Source organism: Echiichthys vipera (genome assembly GCF_963691815.1).
Source record: "Echiichthys vipera genome assembly, chromosome: 11".
Taxonomy (NCBI): Eukaryota; Metazoa; Chordata; class Actinopteri; order Perciformes; family Trachinidae; genus Echiichthys; species Echiichthys vipera.
Window position 1 is genome coordinate 17,541,502 of NC_139836.1, and position 17,583 is coordinate 17,559,084.

General features: G+C 42.6%; 1 protein-coding gene across 1 annotated transcript; it reads left to right on the forward strand.

The window, feature by feature from the left end:
• The first annotated feature begins 1,840 nt into the window (after positions 1–1,840).
• sfrp5 (secreted frizzled-related protein 5) lies at positions 1,841–16,839 on the forward strand. The gene is made up of 3 exons (XM_083923432.1): positions 1,841–2,767; positions 10,889–10,966; positions 15,171–16,839. The coding sequence occupies exons 1-3, from the start codon at positions 2,209–2,211 to the stop codon at positions 15,497–15,499; spliced, it is 966 nt and encodes a 321-aa protein (XP_083779558.1). The 5' UTR covers positions 1,841–2,208; the 3' UTR covers positions 15,500–16,839.
• Positions 16,840–17,583: the final 744 nt, after the last annotated feature.

Below are 17,583 nucleotides of genomic sequence, written 5' to 3' on the forward strand. Positions count from 1 at the left end.
ACCGCCATCTCATCTTTCTACATCGCAGGTTGTGAGAACTGCTGCAAGAGAAGATTGAGCTTGTTTGTTCTGCTGATTCCCAGAAAAATCACTTCGCAGTGTCTGCAACAAACCAAGAAGTCAACAGGGATTTGAACTATAGCTTGAGAAGATAAGGCTGAAACATGTTCAACGTCATTCTCAAGTAAAAAAAAAAAAATTAAAACGATTTGATGGTGCAGTAATTTTATTAACAACCCTCCGGCTCTGGAAATGAGTGTGGCAAGATACTGTAAAACTATATGGGTGCTTGGGTAATGTTGAGGGTTTTATTGATGTGCCTGATATTGAAACACTATTTTGTAACTATTTGATTTCATCATTGAATTAGATTTTACAGACTTACTGCTGTTTCTGGAATTTTATCTTCTACGCTACGGGCGAAGAACAACACTGTCCCTGATTCTCATCCAAGTACACCGCTGACTGTTTGCAACACACACACACACACACACACACACACACACACACACACACACACACACACACACACACACACACACACACACACACACACACACACACTCACACACACACACACACACACACACACACACACACACACACACACACACACACACACACACACACACACACACTTTCCTAGACTCCCTGTTTGTACTGCCACATACAGATATAAAATAATAATCCAAAAATCTCATGTCTTCTTACTTCATCTCAGTGTCAGCAGTATCCAGCCGCAGTATGTTCCAGATTTTGTCCTTAAAATCCTTCTTTATCATGATAAAATGTCAGCCTAAACCAGAAAAAAAACACTCCTTACTATCATTTGTATGAACCTGCATTTACAGCCCATTCACATGAGGACAAGCATTAATGCGTGACATAGATCAAATGCAAGATGCAGGAACGCTCTCCGTGTGAGCCGCCGATCCCACATCCTGCTCACACAGCTACAGCCCTTTGAATCTGATTGTGACCCTTCTAGTGAATTCGCTGCCAAGGCGAAGGCACTCACTGTGTCTAAGTGGCACTGATAGAAAGAGACAGAGGGGCAGCGTGCCTCTATTCACAGCCAACATACACATTAGCATAACTCCCATAGAGCGGGTGAACCACCTAGCCACCTGTAGCTGCGAAACCCACTCGATATCCTCATTGCAGCTCTTTCCCACCCACTTCATTCACGTTCATCTCCTGGATTCTCACACTTACTTTGTGCTTGAGCATGTGTGTCTGAGTACATTTTCTCACAGTTGATGCCAGCAGAAGTCTGTTATGCCAGACTGCTTTGAGTCAATGAAGTGAGTAGGCTTGAATGGCAAACAGAAATCATTTGTTATGTGTGGAGCAATGTGAAGGAAGGTTGTTACACCTCTGATGAGTAAATGCAAGTAGGGTAGAAAGTTTATAAATGCATTAGAAAAACAGCATGACTAAAAGGTTGACAGTGCTATGAGTGTTTATGGGTGTGTTTCTGACCAAAGAATCTTGTGCATATTAGAGCGATCAATATAAAAAACTTGCCAGTTTCTCTCTCTCTCTCTCTCTCTCTCTCTCTCTCTCTCTCTCTCTCTCTCTCTCTCCCTCTCTCTCCCTGTGAACTTGTTGTAGAGGAGGGGTTTTGTCCAAGACAAGGGGTAGGAGGAGTGTCCTGAAGGCCGGTGGGAGCCTCCCCCAGGGTTGTAATTGGCTCAGGCTGTTGTGAGTGAGTGCAGGGGAGGCCAGTAGGAAGGTGAATGGTCTGGGAGCCTGCTAGGGGGCAGGCAGCCTCAGAGAGCAGCTACCAGTGCCTCTTAAAACCTAAGGTACTCCTCATTACAGCTACAGACTGATAGACAGAGAGCAGTTCTAAGAGAGGGAGAGGGAAGGAGAGTGGGAAATTGTGAACAGGGAAAGTTAGAATATAAGCAGTCCTACTTGTGTGCTTACCCTTCCTTGATTGCTGGCTCCCCACTCCACTACCTGAGGCATACACATACACACACACAGGGAGGTGTTTCAGGGAGGCTTAGAGGGCTGACTCTCCAGGGAGGAAGGGAATTAAACACTTGGTTTTCAATCCACGGCGTCCATACTCAGGACAAAAAAAGGGATTACAGCTTGAACGTCTGCCCCACTTGTTTCTCTCTTCTCTCTGCATTTTGTCTTCACTTTGGAGACTTTGGATACAACCTTCTTGAATTGTTGGTTCGGGCTCAGAGAGGCATGGCACACGGACAAAAGAGCCCCAGGTGGGCATTAACCCAGGGCTCCTTCAGCTTGGCACTGGGCCTGTCGCTCTTCTCCCTCCTCCTCCTGCTCCTCACCGTCTCGGCTGCAGATGAGTACGACTACTACAGCTGGCAGTCGGACAATTTCCACAATGGCCGCTTCTACACCAAGCAGCCCCAGTGTGTGGAAATACCAGCTGACCTGCGCCTGTGCCACAATGTGGGCTACAAGAAGATGAGGCTGCCCAACCTCCTTGACCACGAGACCATGCCAGAGGTCAAGCAGCAGGCGGGCAGCTGGGTGCCTCTCTTGGCCAAACGGTGCCATGCTGATACCCAGGTTTTCCTGTGCTCGCTGTTTGCACCAGTGTGCCTGGACAGGCCCATCTATCCGTGCCGCTCCCTGTGTGAGGCCGTGAGGGACAGCTGTGCTCCGGTGATGGAGACCTATGGCTTCCCCTGGCCAGAGATGCTGACCTGTGATAAGTTTCCCATTGATAACGACCTCTGCATCCCCATGCAGTTCACTGGGAACCACGCGACCCAGCCACCAGGTAGGCAGTTATGTGCACATACACTTACTCCAACTCACACTCTCGTTCAAGCATACTCACACAAAAATCCTCTGCACACACATACAAGTTAAAAGACAACAATAGTGTAAATAACTTTCATATTAGTATGGACTATCCCTATCCATAGTATGGACCCTAAAAAGTTGATTAAAAAAGTAAGGAAAATGTTAGCTTGACATTTTGCACAAACTCTAATTTCAATGTCCTCTCAAAACACAAAATGTCAAGTGACATTCTCCGTAAACACATTCAAATCAATTCAAGTTGAATAAATCAATAAATACTATTTAAACAACTAACTTTTCCAGCATAAAAAGCATGCTGTAAATTGTTAACATTCAATCCAAAACATGCATTATACTGTACAAATCAGCTTTTAATGAAGAGGTATGACACATGTATTGTACTAGTGACAATAAGTAATATGTATTTAATTATACATGGGCTAACAAAAAAGCAACAATTGTCATAAAAAAGACAAAATCATTGCTATAGTATGACTTGTGCTATCAAATGCAAAAAGAAAAATGAAAAAAGAAAATACAAATCCTTTCCTATACAAATAGTGTATTGTTAATTTTAGGACTCTCTCTCCACTCACAACACAATGAAGCCAGGTGAGCGTTCAAGAGCCTGCAGTCAGAAACAGCGAGAGCCCAAAAACGGCTGTGAGGCTCATGTGGTTTCCCCGTACGGCAATAGATGAAAGTTTAAGTGAGATACTATCCAGAGTCAGTGAGACAGACGGGAGCTGACAGAGGCTACAGGGGGAAGTTCTCGAGTAAGTGGATGGTTTGGTTCAGGACGGCTCCCTGCCATCTACATAAGCCTCAGGGAGGGACAGAGACAGGAGACTGGGAGACTCCGACGGCCAGATCGCTCACGAGTTAAGATTAATGGGCTGTGATGTTAAACACATCTTACCTGAAAAGGCTATACACACACACACACACACACACACACACACACACACACACACACACACACACACACACACACACACACACAAACACACACACACTTTATCAGCAGACATCCATCAACAGCTAATCAATCAATCTAACAACTGAGTGAATGGAGAATGTCTTATTTCAAAGCTGTCACGCATGCAACTCACAAGCAGGTCTGCAGAGTGTCAATAAATGAACAAATATGATGAAATAAGAAGGGAAATTAGTACACTGTGGTTTCTGAGAGATTTAATCCACAAAAAAATTAAATATATAAATGTTCACAGGAAACAAGTAAGAGAACAGACAGACGGGTCAATAGAGAGGGTGAGTGGGATTAAAAAGGGAGGAAAAGGTGTGTGCATGTGTGTGTTTGTGTGTATGCACCGCGACTACTTAAGCAGCCTCTTCACAAAAGCAGTCAGTGCTGAGAGGGGGAGAGAAGGAGTTGATGAGAGTCTTTAGACGGTGGAGGGGGACAGTCCCCACTGTGTCCCAGCCTGCTAGGTTTTTTGTTGGGTCTGGCAGCCAGCAGGCCAATTAGCTAGAAGGCCAATTACTGAGCTCCCACTAATTAGTGGACATGACAGGACAAGAGAGGCAGGCAGAGAATGGGGACGGCTGAAGTCTGATTGTCCCTGACAGAGCCGAATGGAGAGGAATGAAAGGAGAGGGAAGCGTGAGAGTAAAGAGGAGCAGAGTTTAGAATAGAATAGGAGAAAAGCTGCTTCTTGCAGCACAAAAAGTTTCTGCCTCTCCGCTTTCAATAAGGACTCGAAGAAAAACGGTTTATTATTCTTATTATTCCACCTCTTGCCTTTAACCGTTTATCACCATTACTTATCTACTTTGGTTGAAATTTTTCTGCATGTTAATATATCATTTAATATAAAGAGTAAAATTTGTTTTCCTTAACCTGATGTACAGTATTATAGTGATTTACTAAAGCACTAAAAATGCCAAAATATCATTTTAGTCCTGTCAATCATCACAAGTTGTGTGACGTATCTATGTTTTTTATCAATAACGTTCACAGCATAAACATATCTAGCTATCAACCCTGTTAAAAAAAGATCGTTTCAGGATTCTCTGGTGAATTCATGCAGAGCTGACTTATTCCATTAGGGAAAATGGCTGTTCTGTTTTTGTAGGACAAGGATCAACTATGTGACACTTTGGCTTTGCAGAGCCATAACTCATTCTTTTACATGCTGCCTGTAAGGGAGGCGGCTTATACTTCATCTGTCACCTTCTCAAACAGGCAACTGTTGTTGATCCTATCTAATCAAATAATGATCGGAGGAGGCTTAATTACAGAGAGTGAAGCAAGAACAGCACAAATATGTAGAGGGGTCTTTCTTATCAAGCAAGTTTTTGCAGAGAGAATAAACATGAAACATGTTAAATTAAATGCTTAAACCCATATTTTCATCCACCCCTATACATCATCAGTTTTTATAGAATTAAGGTGAACAATTCCATTTGAGTGTGTGTGTGTGTGTGTGTGTGTGTGTGTGTGTGTGTGTGTGTGTGTGTGTGTGTGTGTTTGTGTGTGTGTGTTTGTGTGAGAGAGAGAGAGATGGATAGAGATAGAGAGAGGGAGAGAGAGAGAGAGAGAGAGAGAGAGAGAGAGAGAGAGAGAGAGAGAGAGAGAGAGAGAGAGAGAGAGAGAGAGAGAGAGAGAGAGAGAGAGAGTGTGTGTGTGTGTGTTTAAAATGGAGAGTGAACCCGTATCACTTCTAGCCGGAAGGCACTGACATTTTGTTAAGAACCAAAGATTCTCAGATGTGCCGATGAGGCCGTCCTGAGGACAAAACTTTTGGCTCATGCACGCACACACGCACACCCCTTGCACACACAAACACACACAGCAATGATAAAAAGGAATTTGAGGTAAAAACTGTTAGAAGTGAGTTTCCTGGGATCCTTCAGTGTCAAAGGACATGGATGATTCTCGTCACACAGGATCATGAGGCTTCTTGTGGTAATCCAGGTGAATCTTGGGAAGTTGGATCAATCAAAGGTATTAACTGCTGTTCTACCTGCCGCTCTCCCTGTCCAGGAGGCCCCGCTGCAATCTGAGCTATTCTGCAATTACATGATATAGCACGGTTCGAGGACGCCTGTGGAAACTAACAGTACAGAGTCACATTCACTTTCCACCCCTCTGTCATAGCCAAAACTGAGAGGAACACCACAGCCACCTGAGCTCAGGTTGTGTGTGTGGATGATTTTTTGGCATGTGTACATGTGTGTGAAACAGGGGCCCATGGGGTGTGATTATGTGAAACACAAGTCCGTAGATATTATACCAGGGAAGACAAGTAGACTGCCGACAAAAGAGCGCCCAGGCATCCAGGGAGCAAAAAAGGCCAGCTGAGCTCTGTCTGTCGAGCAGAGCCAACTTAATGCAACCCATCATCTCCACCCAATATAATGATGTTACTTTTAGCTGCTGTCAGCATCAGCAAATCAACAGGTATGATTCTGTCTGTTTAAGTGCATAAAGGGTAAACTCCATCAGTCAAATTGCATGTTTCCACAGAAAATGCTCTTCAAGACAATATGCACGTTGTCCAGCGAAAGTCATTGAAATTGCATGGTGTGAAAGATATTGTCTGTCCTCGCCGTACTCAATGATGCGGCTAGTGTAAGTTACAACCGTGCTAAAGGAGACAGGCAGCACTGTCAGGTCCCCAGCAGCACAATGGGCGCTACTCATGTGGCCCTGGCTGCTATATGAAAGGGAAAATGTGATCCAATGCTCCGTGCATGGACGACTGCCTTGGCCTTTTGAGAATGTATTTTCTCTTCTGTATAGGATTCCTACAGATGCGAGGAGCGTGCTGTGTTTTAGGGGCCCCGGGGGCTGCCTGCAGGTCGTATTTAAGTCCTCCTATGTCCGTCTGCATGCCACATTTATACAGACCTCGGACATAAATCACACGCTGCATTTCATCTCCGGCACAGTACCGTTTTATCTCATAAGTGTTGCTGCTCGTAACTTTACGGGCCCAAATGAGGCATGAGATAGTGACCCGTGCATACTTTAGTGGAACTTTCTTTCAACAAAAGTTGCCTTGATGCTCAGGCTGCAGGGGATGATGCACACGACACGGCAGGGGTTGGATGACGATATTGTCGGATCTAATCATCTTTGGTGTGAAGATTTTTGTGTGTGCGTGTGTGTGTGAGTATAAAGATAAAGTAAGCAGAAGCATGTAACTTTGCACAAACTGTATTTAAGATACAGATTGTGAAATAAATTTTAAGCAACTTTGTGAAACGCTGCAAACACAAAATGTGATAGTGTCACTTAGTGAAACTTAAATAAACGTACAGCAATTTCCTACTGCACCCACTAATTACAACACAATGACGATACCATCATTGTGATGTCATGATTTTGGAGGTCACAGTGGAAAAGATTTCAGAGATAGCATTTCACATAAGTGCACAAAGACATTGCTTTACGGCTTTCTCTTCCAAAACATGTCATTAGTTGACAAATTACTTTTCACATGTATTTATCATTAACATCAAGTTTTTTCAAGTAAGTTTAAAAGGTTTAAGTCTATAGACTAAAGATACTGCAGGGGAGGGAGATTGAAATGGAGAAAGTCATCTCAACCTCAAAGCTATGACTATATGAAGCTGTGCAGTTAAATTGCTGGACTCTTGTCGCACGTCATTTACACTCTGGTTTGCTGTTTGAAGGTTAACAGCAGGGCTTTACAACAGACCACCTCCGTACTTGCCCTGCTCCCATCATCCTTTTCCCTTTACCCTTAATCATCAACTCCCAAATAGTGCTGGGCGTTACCGGTTTTAATTCCCCGTTCGATATGTTTTTGATATGTATTCATATACCATCATACCCGTGCACAACTGAAACAATTGCCATAGCTCTTCAATAGGCAGCAAAGAGCCATATCCCCTACTACTGGCACCCTTGCTGGCACCACACCCATCTTTAAATGTTACCTTAATTTTGAATTCGACTACACACCCTTTAACGTTTAGTGACTGTATCTTGCATGGTTGGAAGGAGTGTCCTTGGGCAAGACACTGGACTCCAGATTGCTCCCCTTGCTGTGCATGGGTGTGCGAATGTGGTTTGAATGATTAGATTAGATGATTGGTAGATACCCTCTGCCATCAGTGTATGAATGTGTGTGTGAATAATGTGAGAAGTTGTTAAAAGCGCCTTGAGTGGTCAGAAGACTAGAAAGGCGCTATATGTACAAGTCCATTTTTTATTTAAAAATCCTAGCCGTAGACAGACAGACGTATAAACACCTGCACAAAAAAACTGCCTTTGTGGTAGTTCCCACTACAGCAGGTGTCTTCAGGGCCACATGGTGACACACGCACCAGACACACACACACACACACACACACACACACACACACACACACACACACACTTGCAAGGTGAAAGCAATACCGGTAATAACCCAGAACTGACACCATGGCACACAGCAATTGGTAACACTAATAATTGTACATTTACAAAATTACTCCACACAATGGCATGTTTGTTATTTTCTATCTATTCCTGACAATAGAATACTATAACCACTATAAACCTATAATAAGGTCATGCCAAAAAAAAAATCAATAAAAAGTACCATGATGTACCGTAAAACCGCCAGAATCATAAATAATCCTGTGATACACATTTTTGGTCATAATGCCCAGCAACTGCCTCATCATCCATAACAACAGCTCTGAGGGACAATATCATAATATTCATCATTGTGAACAGGAACATTTAGATTCTGTGATTAAGTCTATAACCCAGCAGCACGCAAGAAGCCAGTCCAAAGTCAACCAAAGCAAGAACATAATTTTTACAATTCAATCACATGACATGGTAATAAATTCCTAAACTGTTTTGAGATGATGGCAAAATACACGAATGACCTAATGTCAAAATATTTGCTGAGTGGAAATGTGTCCAGGAAAAAAACCCACACACACTAAGCAACGCAGCAGTGATTCCCATCAGAACATGACGGTGATTCCCCCGACGAAGACAAGACCGTGATGAGGGCAGTCGTCGTTTAATTGATTTCTCAGCGGCATCCAAATGGTGGTTTTTCGGTCCAAGCTCAACTAAGTTTCACGGAGGGGCCTGCTTTCTCCTGACACATGCTCTGGCATCAACGCAACTGGGCCTCCTGCCAACATACCACCCCTGTGAAACCAGAATGAATTACCGTGGAGTCTGAATAAGACGTTACAGCTTCAAGGGAATCATTCAAAACAGACAAATCCAGAGTTTTGGCATCTCTTGATCCGTGTGTCAGTGTGTGTGTGTGTGTGTGTGTGTGTGTGTGTGTGTGTGTGTGTGTGTGTGTGTGTGTGTGTGTGTGTGTGTGTGTGTGTGTGTGTGTGTGTGTGTGTGTGTGTGTGTGTGTGTGTGTGTGTGTGTGTGTGCCTGTGTTTCCGTGCTCTTGTCCCAGTCTTCATGTCAGCACCAAACAATTAAGAGGCCTGACCCTGTAGGCCTCGCAGGTCTTCCTCTTATGAATGCATGGGGACCCTCAGAGGAGAAAAAACTGGCAGTTGCTCTTCAAGAACATGGTTCAACTCCCTCCGACACACATATACGAATGAGCGCATACACACATACACAGACCCCAGTGGTGGTTAGGGGGTTCACCTCCCCACGACCCGAGCAGTGAAGCATACTAAACTTTGACCCCTCTCATTATCTGCCGAGACGCTGAGGTTTGGGCTGAGGTGATAACCTTTGAACCCTGACTTTTAACCCAAGGGGCCAGGGATGGACTGTGCTAGGATAATCCTGTGTGTATTTGTAAGTGTGAGACACACAGGAAAACACAGTGGGAGGGGGGAGAAATCGGAACATATTTTGGATATTGTGGGGAGTGAAAAAATTTGCTCCCCTATAAGTAGACCTCCCAAATAGGCTACTTATGATATTTCTCTACCCTGTAGGTGTTTATATATATACGTGGAGTGGGAAAGACTTCTATGCCACATCCTTCTCTCCCTGACCATTTCTAATATTAACCAAAGCTCTGGTTTGTAGATGAGTGGACTGATATTAGATGTGTATAGCTACAACCAGCCCTTCAGGGATTACACGGAGTTTATGTAGTAATTGACATAATAAAGTTTTATATTGAAGAGCTTTTGGAGAAAATTGCAAGGCGGTATGAAGCACGTTGTGTGTGTGTGTGTGTGTGTGTGTGTGTGTGTGTGTGTGTGTGTGTGTGTGTGTGTGTGTGTGTGTGTGTGTGTGTGTGTGTGTGTGTGTGTGTGTGTGTGTGTGTGTGTGTGTGAGAGAGAGAGAGAGAGAGAGAGAAAGAGAAAGATAAGATTGAGGGCTTTGAAAGGAAGATTTGTAAGTAGCATGGTAGATAGAATAAGAAAGAATATTCAATTTGAGTCAAAATGTCACGGTAATTAATCATATTTAAATAGTTTGTCCATCTACGCTGTAGAAACAAGCAAGTTTGTGCAGTAAACAAAAGGGAAAAAAAATGTAGAGCCTGTACCTCTCTCTCATGTTGCATGGGTACCCAATAACAACAATCACAAAGTCCCAAACCACAGTTAGTGAGGCTAAACATGCTTTTGAGCAAAGCAGGCATGACCATAAATTTTGAGTTAAAAATAAACTGAACTTGTTGCTTCGGTTTCCCCTTGCTGTTTCACAATGTGTGGTTGCTGTGTGGCCAAAGTGCTGGCTGTGTCTGTGTACTGAATCACTTTTCACCATGTTCAGTGGCTCCTGCTGCTGCAGCGTTTACCTTTCTGCACAGCCAAGACCACGCCTGCACCACCAAAATATACAAGGGCCAGAATAAAAACATTTTGTCCAGTGTAATTGCAGGGCAAACATCAGTCAGCTTGCTGGACTGTGTATTCACTCCGCAGCAAATAACTTCTGACAAGAAGAGGGGGGCTGCAAATAAGTGCCTCAAAAGTTCTCAGGGCTTAACGATTTCATACCGACACGGCTTTGGTTTTGCTGACTGTATTTCTGCTAGACACACACACAACTAACACTGACCTCAACTCGGCCATTAGATATTAGCTAATCTGGCCCTAATAGAACCATATTAAATGTGATTATGTAAAGGTTCCAATGACAAATGCTTTTCTGTCCCCTCAGTGTCCAAGGTGTGCCCTCCATGTGACAATGAACTGAAAGCAGACAACATCATGGAGCATTACTGTGCCAGTGACTTTGGTAAGTACCAGAAAATAAAGCGTGCATATATATTGATGCATTTACAGTATAATACAGTACATAACAGTACAGTTCAGGGGAGCAGTTTAATGCACAGCAGAGCTAGGCTGTCTTTGCGGGGCCCAAAGGAGAAAAAATACAGGTACAACACCCGTTGCCTGCAGGTGGCACAAAAGTTAAAATTGCAGCAGCTATCGCCTTCTTTTCCTGTAGGTGGCGACATCGACTGCTAAATTTGCTGGCACGGGGTAGCTTCAGGTTGGGTTGAACAGCCCCCTCTTGTGGAGAATCTACAGCCCGCCAAATGTAGCGAGTGACTTTGTGAGTGACTGATGGGCCAGCAGCGATTGCGTTTTGCACACAATTAATTTATCAAATGACAAGTGCAACTGCGTGAATTAGGATTTACAAGCCTTTCCCACGAAAAAAAAAGAAAGAATTTAAGGCACAGCTACTTATTTCATCATCTATTTATTGTATGTACCAGCTCTAACATTTAAGGACATTTGTTTTGCCTATAAATTTAAGAAAATTACAATAGAAGCCGCAGTTTCTGTTAGAAGTCTACCTGTCCACCACTGATATTGTAATAATATTTAATTTTGTAGGACAGCAAAGGTAATAGCAGGACTATTTCTAAATGATCTCTCATACGGATGTACAGTACTGTCAATAAAAACACCCATCAACATTAAAGTAATATGCACACAGTTCTTTATTACCTTAAAGACGTTTGTATTTCCAAATGACATAGTTTTTAAAAAACAAAAATGACACCAGTACCACAACACTTAAAGGGTTAGTGGACATAATATACATTACACATAATAAAAAATGTAATATTATAAAAAGAATTGGACTTAGGGATTTTTTGTATTACATATTAATGTTTCAGTCTCTTCTGATCAACCACATATTCTGTTCTGAACAAACAGAACACACATTAATTTTGTACTATTCCCTCTGCAACGTATACCCTTTTCTTCTCATAAACGGAGACATTTATATAACCTCGATGTCCATTCAATGAAATTTTCAAAACTTTCTACTTCCCAGCATTCCAGTTTCACCACAGTAATGACCTATACACGAAGCCAGAACATAATTATTCCATTATTTGTGCTCATCGAGGCTTTTGGCCCATCATACTCCACAGCAGCTGAATTTCTGCTTGCATGGGCTATTGCCCCAGCCTTTAGAGTTAATGATATACTGCTCTCTATTTTCTCTGCTCAAAAGATTCTCAAAGACTCTACTCGAAATGGTGACAAAATCAAATCATAACTTGGGAGACTCATGAAGAACATGGCTGGTGTTTCTGGAGAGATTATTGAGAATTGTGTAATTCTAAATGAAATGTCGGCCAGACTGGTGCTGAAAACCATATTTCTATGTCCAACAGAGCAAATGTCTGCGGTTTAAAAGGGACTGAGTTTCGCAAACTATCTCCTGGGCCCACACACATACCCCCCCCCCCCCCCCCCCACACACACACACACACAAACACACACACACACACACACACACAAAAACACACACAGACACACACACACACACACACACGCACACACACACACACACACACACACACACACACACACACACACACACACACACGAAATGGCCTGAATATGTAGAACATGACCTAACAAGAACAAATTCATCTTTGTGCACATTGCTCACGCTCCGAGCTGCAGCCAAATCGTAGGCTTATCTCCCATAATTAATCATGACTCCACCAAATCATAGATATTTATTTGTCTGATTAATTTCAGGATAAGATATCTCAATCTTCATAGATGAGACTGTTTTTTTCGGGGATTGGATTCTTTCGATCTATTAGAATAAAACATGGTTACATGGGAAGCAGATAGAGAGCCAAAGATGGATATTTTATTGGCTATAAATGTTTGTGACTGGATGAGGATGAGCCAAGATAACCCTGATGTATGGATCTGGAGATCAAGGCAAGAATGACTCTCCACTGTTATTCTATAGGGTGATAGCTGATTACAGCTTCATCCCAAGCGTCATCTTTGGACACTGTTCGCCCTCAGAGAATATCCTACTTCGTGTTTTATTACGGTCTACTTTTGATGTTTGATCGCTCCACATTCCTTGCTGTACCATCCTGCATCCTAGCACAAACCACAGTGTAGAAAATAAAAGGAGGAGAGAAGTGAGTCTGGCAGGGCACGGACATGAAGCCCACACCTGGTTGATAGGGGAGGTTGCTTGCTTAAAGAAAACCTGTTTCTCCTCAGTATGACAGCACACTCTTCTCTCCGTTTCTCTCTACCTCTATGCCCCTTCTGCTCACTTTAAAGAAAGTGAGTTTGTATAAAGACGTGGGCACAGCTTGTCACAAGGACACTGGCCAGGCTGCGCTGTGGGCCCCGCAGCATCACTTATGGGTAAATATGAGTGGGCATTCAAAGTGAAGCAGGGAGGGAAATTATTTTATCCTTCCTATCTTTACAGACACACACACACATGCACATGAATGCATTCATTCACAGAATACAAGAAACACGCGCTCAGGCACGCAAATGCAGCACACAGACACACAGCCTCAGTGAAGGAGCTGGATGTGAATCAGGACGCAGATGAGAGGCAACTCAACACACGCATTCCTTCTCGAACATGCTATCGCTTCGCATGTACTGTATATGTATCAGAGTGTACCGAGGGATGTTTATGCAGGCGAGAAGTGAAATGGCGATCTTCCAACAGGCTTGGGTACATAGCGTTGTTTCATACCGACCCCTTTGCCCGGCCCGTGATTAATTTCACCTGTCAAAATGTTCACCCAGAGAATTCCTCTCTCAAATGCTTGGCAGTTCAATTTTAATCTCTCACATGAAACTTATAAACACAAGGCTCGATGGAAGATACAAGTCAGTACTTCATTAAGTTGATAAACCGGAGTTTGCTGTAACCAAAATCAGCATATACCAAAAAAAGTTTACAGTGGTCATCTGTTCTGTATTTTGTGTTGTAAAAATACAAGACTGTAAGCACAAAGTCATCACAACAGAGGAACATGAGACGTCAAAACTGAATACATCTGACTTGTTGCATAGTGATCACAGATCACAAGTGTAGTAAACATTGCATATGTTATAACCAGAGATTAAGACCTAAGACTTGAAACAGGGAAAGAGAGTTAGGTCCAAAAAATAAAGGACCTGAGACATGACTTCATTTAAACCTAACTCCCTTAAAACTTGACTTCAGGGCAAAAACATGCAGTTCCCAAGATTTGACGTTTGGAAAGGAAAAAGACATACCCAAACAGCTTGCAAATTTTAATTATTAGGTCATATCACTGAAAGGACTTGGTCTAGTGCATTCAAACAAACACTAAGTTGTGAAAGGTTTAATGCCTATTTCCCACCCAACTTTAGACCTGATTTTTAGCTTACCGACAGCTTTTGGAGTTCCCCGACAAAAGCCCCAGATGGGAGGCAGATTGGGGTTGGCTCAGCACCAGCAATGTCTGCAGATATCCAGCCGGCTAAATATATGGAGCTGTCTGGGACTATAGGAGCCAGTGAGAGCGTAAGACACGGGCTGAAGGCAGATCAGGGGGACGGGGGCGCCTGTAAGAATAGGAACTTTACTACATGTGAAGCAGTAGACAAAGAAGCAGTAAGGCAAAGCTCAGCTTCTGGCTGCAGGAGAAGCACTGCTTCGGCTCTAGAGAGGGGGACCATATACAGAAAGGTACATGTATATATATTTAAAGTATATATACATATAGATAGTGGGCTCATAGTCTGAGGCACTCCCGGGCTGAATTAGAGTCTCGCTCTGGGTCTGCTCAAGGGCTTAAGACTTGACTTCAAAAATAGGTTCTAACTCCAAAAACATGTCCTCCTTTTCATTTATGAGGTTTCCACAGGTTACACACAAACACACACACACACACACACACAAACACACACACACAAACACACAGGATGCAGTTTTTATATGTTGCAGGAGAGTTTAATTGATGACACTCAGGAGAGGTGTAAAATAGCTGCTTCTTTGGCACAGCACTCCCAGCGCTGGTTTACAGAAAGGATAAATGTCACAGCTGTTAAGTAGAAAGAAACAGGAGAATCAGAGTGACACATTAATAACTTCTGGCTGTAAATACGTGTTTTACAGAATAAAAGTTGAACTGAGTTAAACTATCTGTCTTTTTCTTCTCCCTCAGCCCTTAGGATGAAGATCAAAGAGGTGAAAAAGGAGAAGGGTGACCGGAAGCTGATTGCAGCACAAAAGAAGAAGAAAGTGTTGAAGCAGGGCGTGCTGAGGAAGAAGGACCTAAAGAAACTGACCCTGTACATCAAGAATGGTGCCAACTGCCCGTGCTCCCAGCTAGACAGCCTGGGCTCCAACTTCCTCATCATGGGCCGCAAAGTTGACCAGCAACTGCTGCTCATGTCCATTCACAAGTGGGACAAGAAGAGCAAGGAGATCAAGTTTGCCATCAAGTACATGAAGTCCCATCAGTGTCCCACCTACCATACGGTCTTTCAGTGAAGCGGCCCGAAGCACTGTTCGCACAATCCATGAACGCTCCCCACATTCCACCCTTTTCCACACAGATCCTAATTCTTCGTCCCTGAACCCCAGATCCCTGTGACATCTGTTACTAGGCTGCCACATAGTCCTGCAACAGGTTTCAGGGCAGCCAAGCTTTTATTTTCTTAGCTTTAACGTGAATCCGGCTGTCAAGGGGGTCATCCTGATCTGCTTAGATGAATCAGACATGTTAATGTTGGAGAGGCGGAAAGCTGCAAACTCTGCAGCCCCCTCCTTATAATAAAAGCCGAAAAGAAACCACAGATTTATTTTTTTGCAGATTTTAACAATTTGGGTGATATTAATTTGTTTCCCAAAGACAAACAGACATTTTAATTGACTCGCTGCGATTTAATAGAATCTTCCTTAACAATTCTACTTTCCTCTTCAGTAGAACAAATGACTTATATGATATCTTACAGCAACTTTATCAAGACAGTGGCGTTAATAAATGAAAACCTAGAGATTTGAGGCTACTATCGGAGGGAGAATATGTTTGATAATGTAATGATTAAAGACAGACAGAATGGAAAGAGAACTGAGTGGGAAGGAATGGTATATTTCAGTGTAACAAGAGCTGAGAGAAATGATACGCTACAGCACATGCGGGCTGTGCAGTGCGCCAGTGCACACACTGGCACATAGGTCCCAGAAACAACATCAAAGCAGAGACATGTAGATGATCCACTTAACTGTATATTTTAATAATGTAAAAAAAGTAGGTAATTCAGATGAATGCTAGATGATTAGAAAAATGGGCTTTTTTCTTTTACCCCTGCTGGGAAAGAAGACCGATGGAACAAAACAGACTGGATGATGCTTCCACTGACTTTGTACAGCAATGTTCTTCTGTGGCGTAATAGAGGGAAACTTGAATATTTTTTGCTTATCAACTGGAGGGAGAAGGAGGTCAAGGCAGAGAAGACATCTTCCGGAGAACAAGTGGAGAAAAAAAAAGAAAGAAAGAGAGAGAAAGAGACTCTGGACAGAACCAACAACGTTGGGTTGATAAGTCTCTGGTACTCGTTGTTTTTTAACTATCACTCTTTAAATGTTTATTTGTTTTTTACTTAAATTTTTGAATTTGCTTCATTTAAACCTTTTATTGTATGAAAGCAGGAATCATACATACAGACATAGCACCTGAATTCACCGTTGCCATAGCAGTAAAAGCTAAAAAATTTAACTTTGACAATATTTTCTAATCAGTTAACCTGTAAGTAGTTCTGTTACTGAAATACATCTTTGTTTTACAAAAAAGTAAATGAATAAAATATATTTGAAATTTTTATAAAGAATATTTCTGTGAAACGTGCCATTTCTTTATCATTATGAAGTGCAGACTTTCCACATCCATCTTTTTCTGACTTCATCACAAAATGTTTGGTTGAGGAAACACATATGCATACATACATGCATACTTATACAGTGTACAGCCCTGCGGTGACCACAATCACGAAGGCCTTCAACGCGACACTCGCTGAATCCTTTTACAACCAAAACAGAGGACAGTCTGCACTTCGTCGTTAAAACCTGAACGGGTGGATAAAAAAATCTGTGGTACTGACGGTAGCTTGGCTTTCAAAAATGATAGATTTGTGCAGGATGTCCTGTGTCTTGCGATGATGATCCTCTCTGAGCAGTCAGTGATCTGCAGTGTTTTAACTCCAGCTTCTAGTATCTGCACAGCTCGCTCAGAACAAGTTCCAGTTAGTATCCACAACTTTTGGATAGATTTTGGATGGAAGAGAGAGTCGAGCCATGCCATGCAGTGAAAAAATGGCATTACACACTTGATTCTATACAGAGCTACATACTCTCCTGGTCTGTGCAGTGCTCAACAGTTTTCCATTTAAAAATAGAAACGTATTGGAAAGTGGTTTGCATTGTCACATTTGACAGATTCAATGGTTCCCACTGGAAAGTCAGATCCAGTCAGGCAATTGCGCAGACAGAAAATACAAGTTGAGACAATTTAGGTTACTTTGAAATGGTTCTCATTAAGTTGCAGGGTTTTTTTTCTTTTTTTTTTTAAAAACATG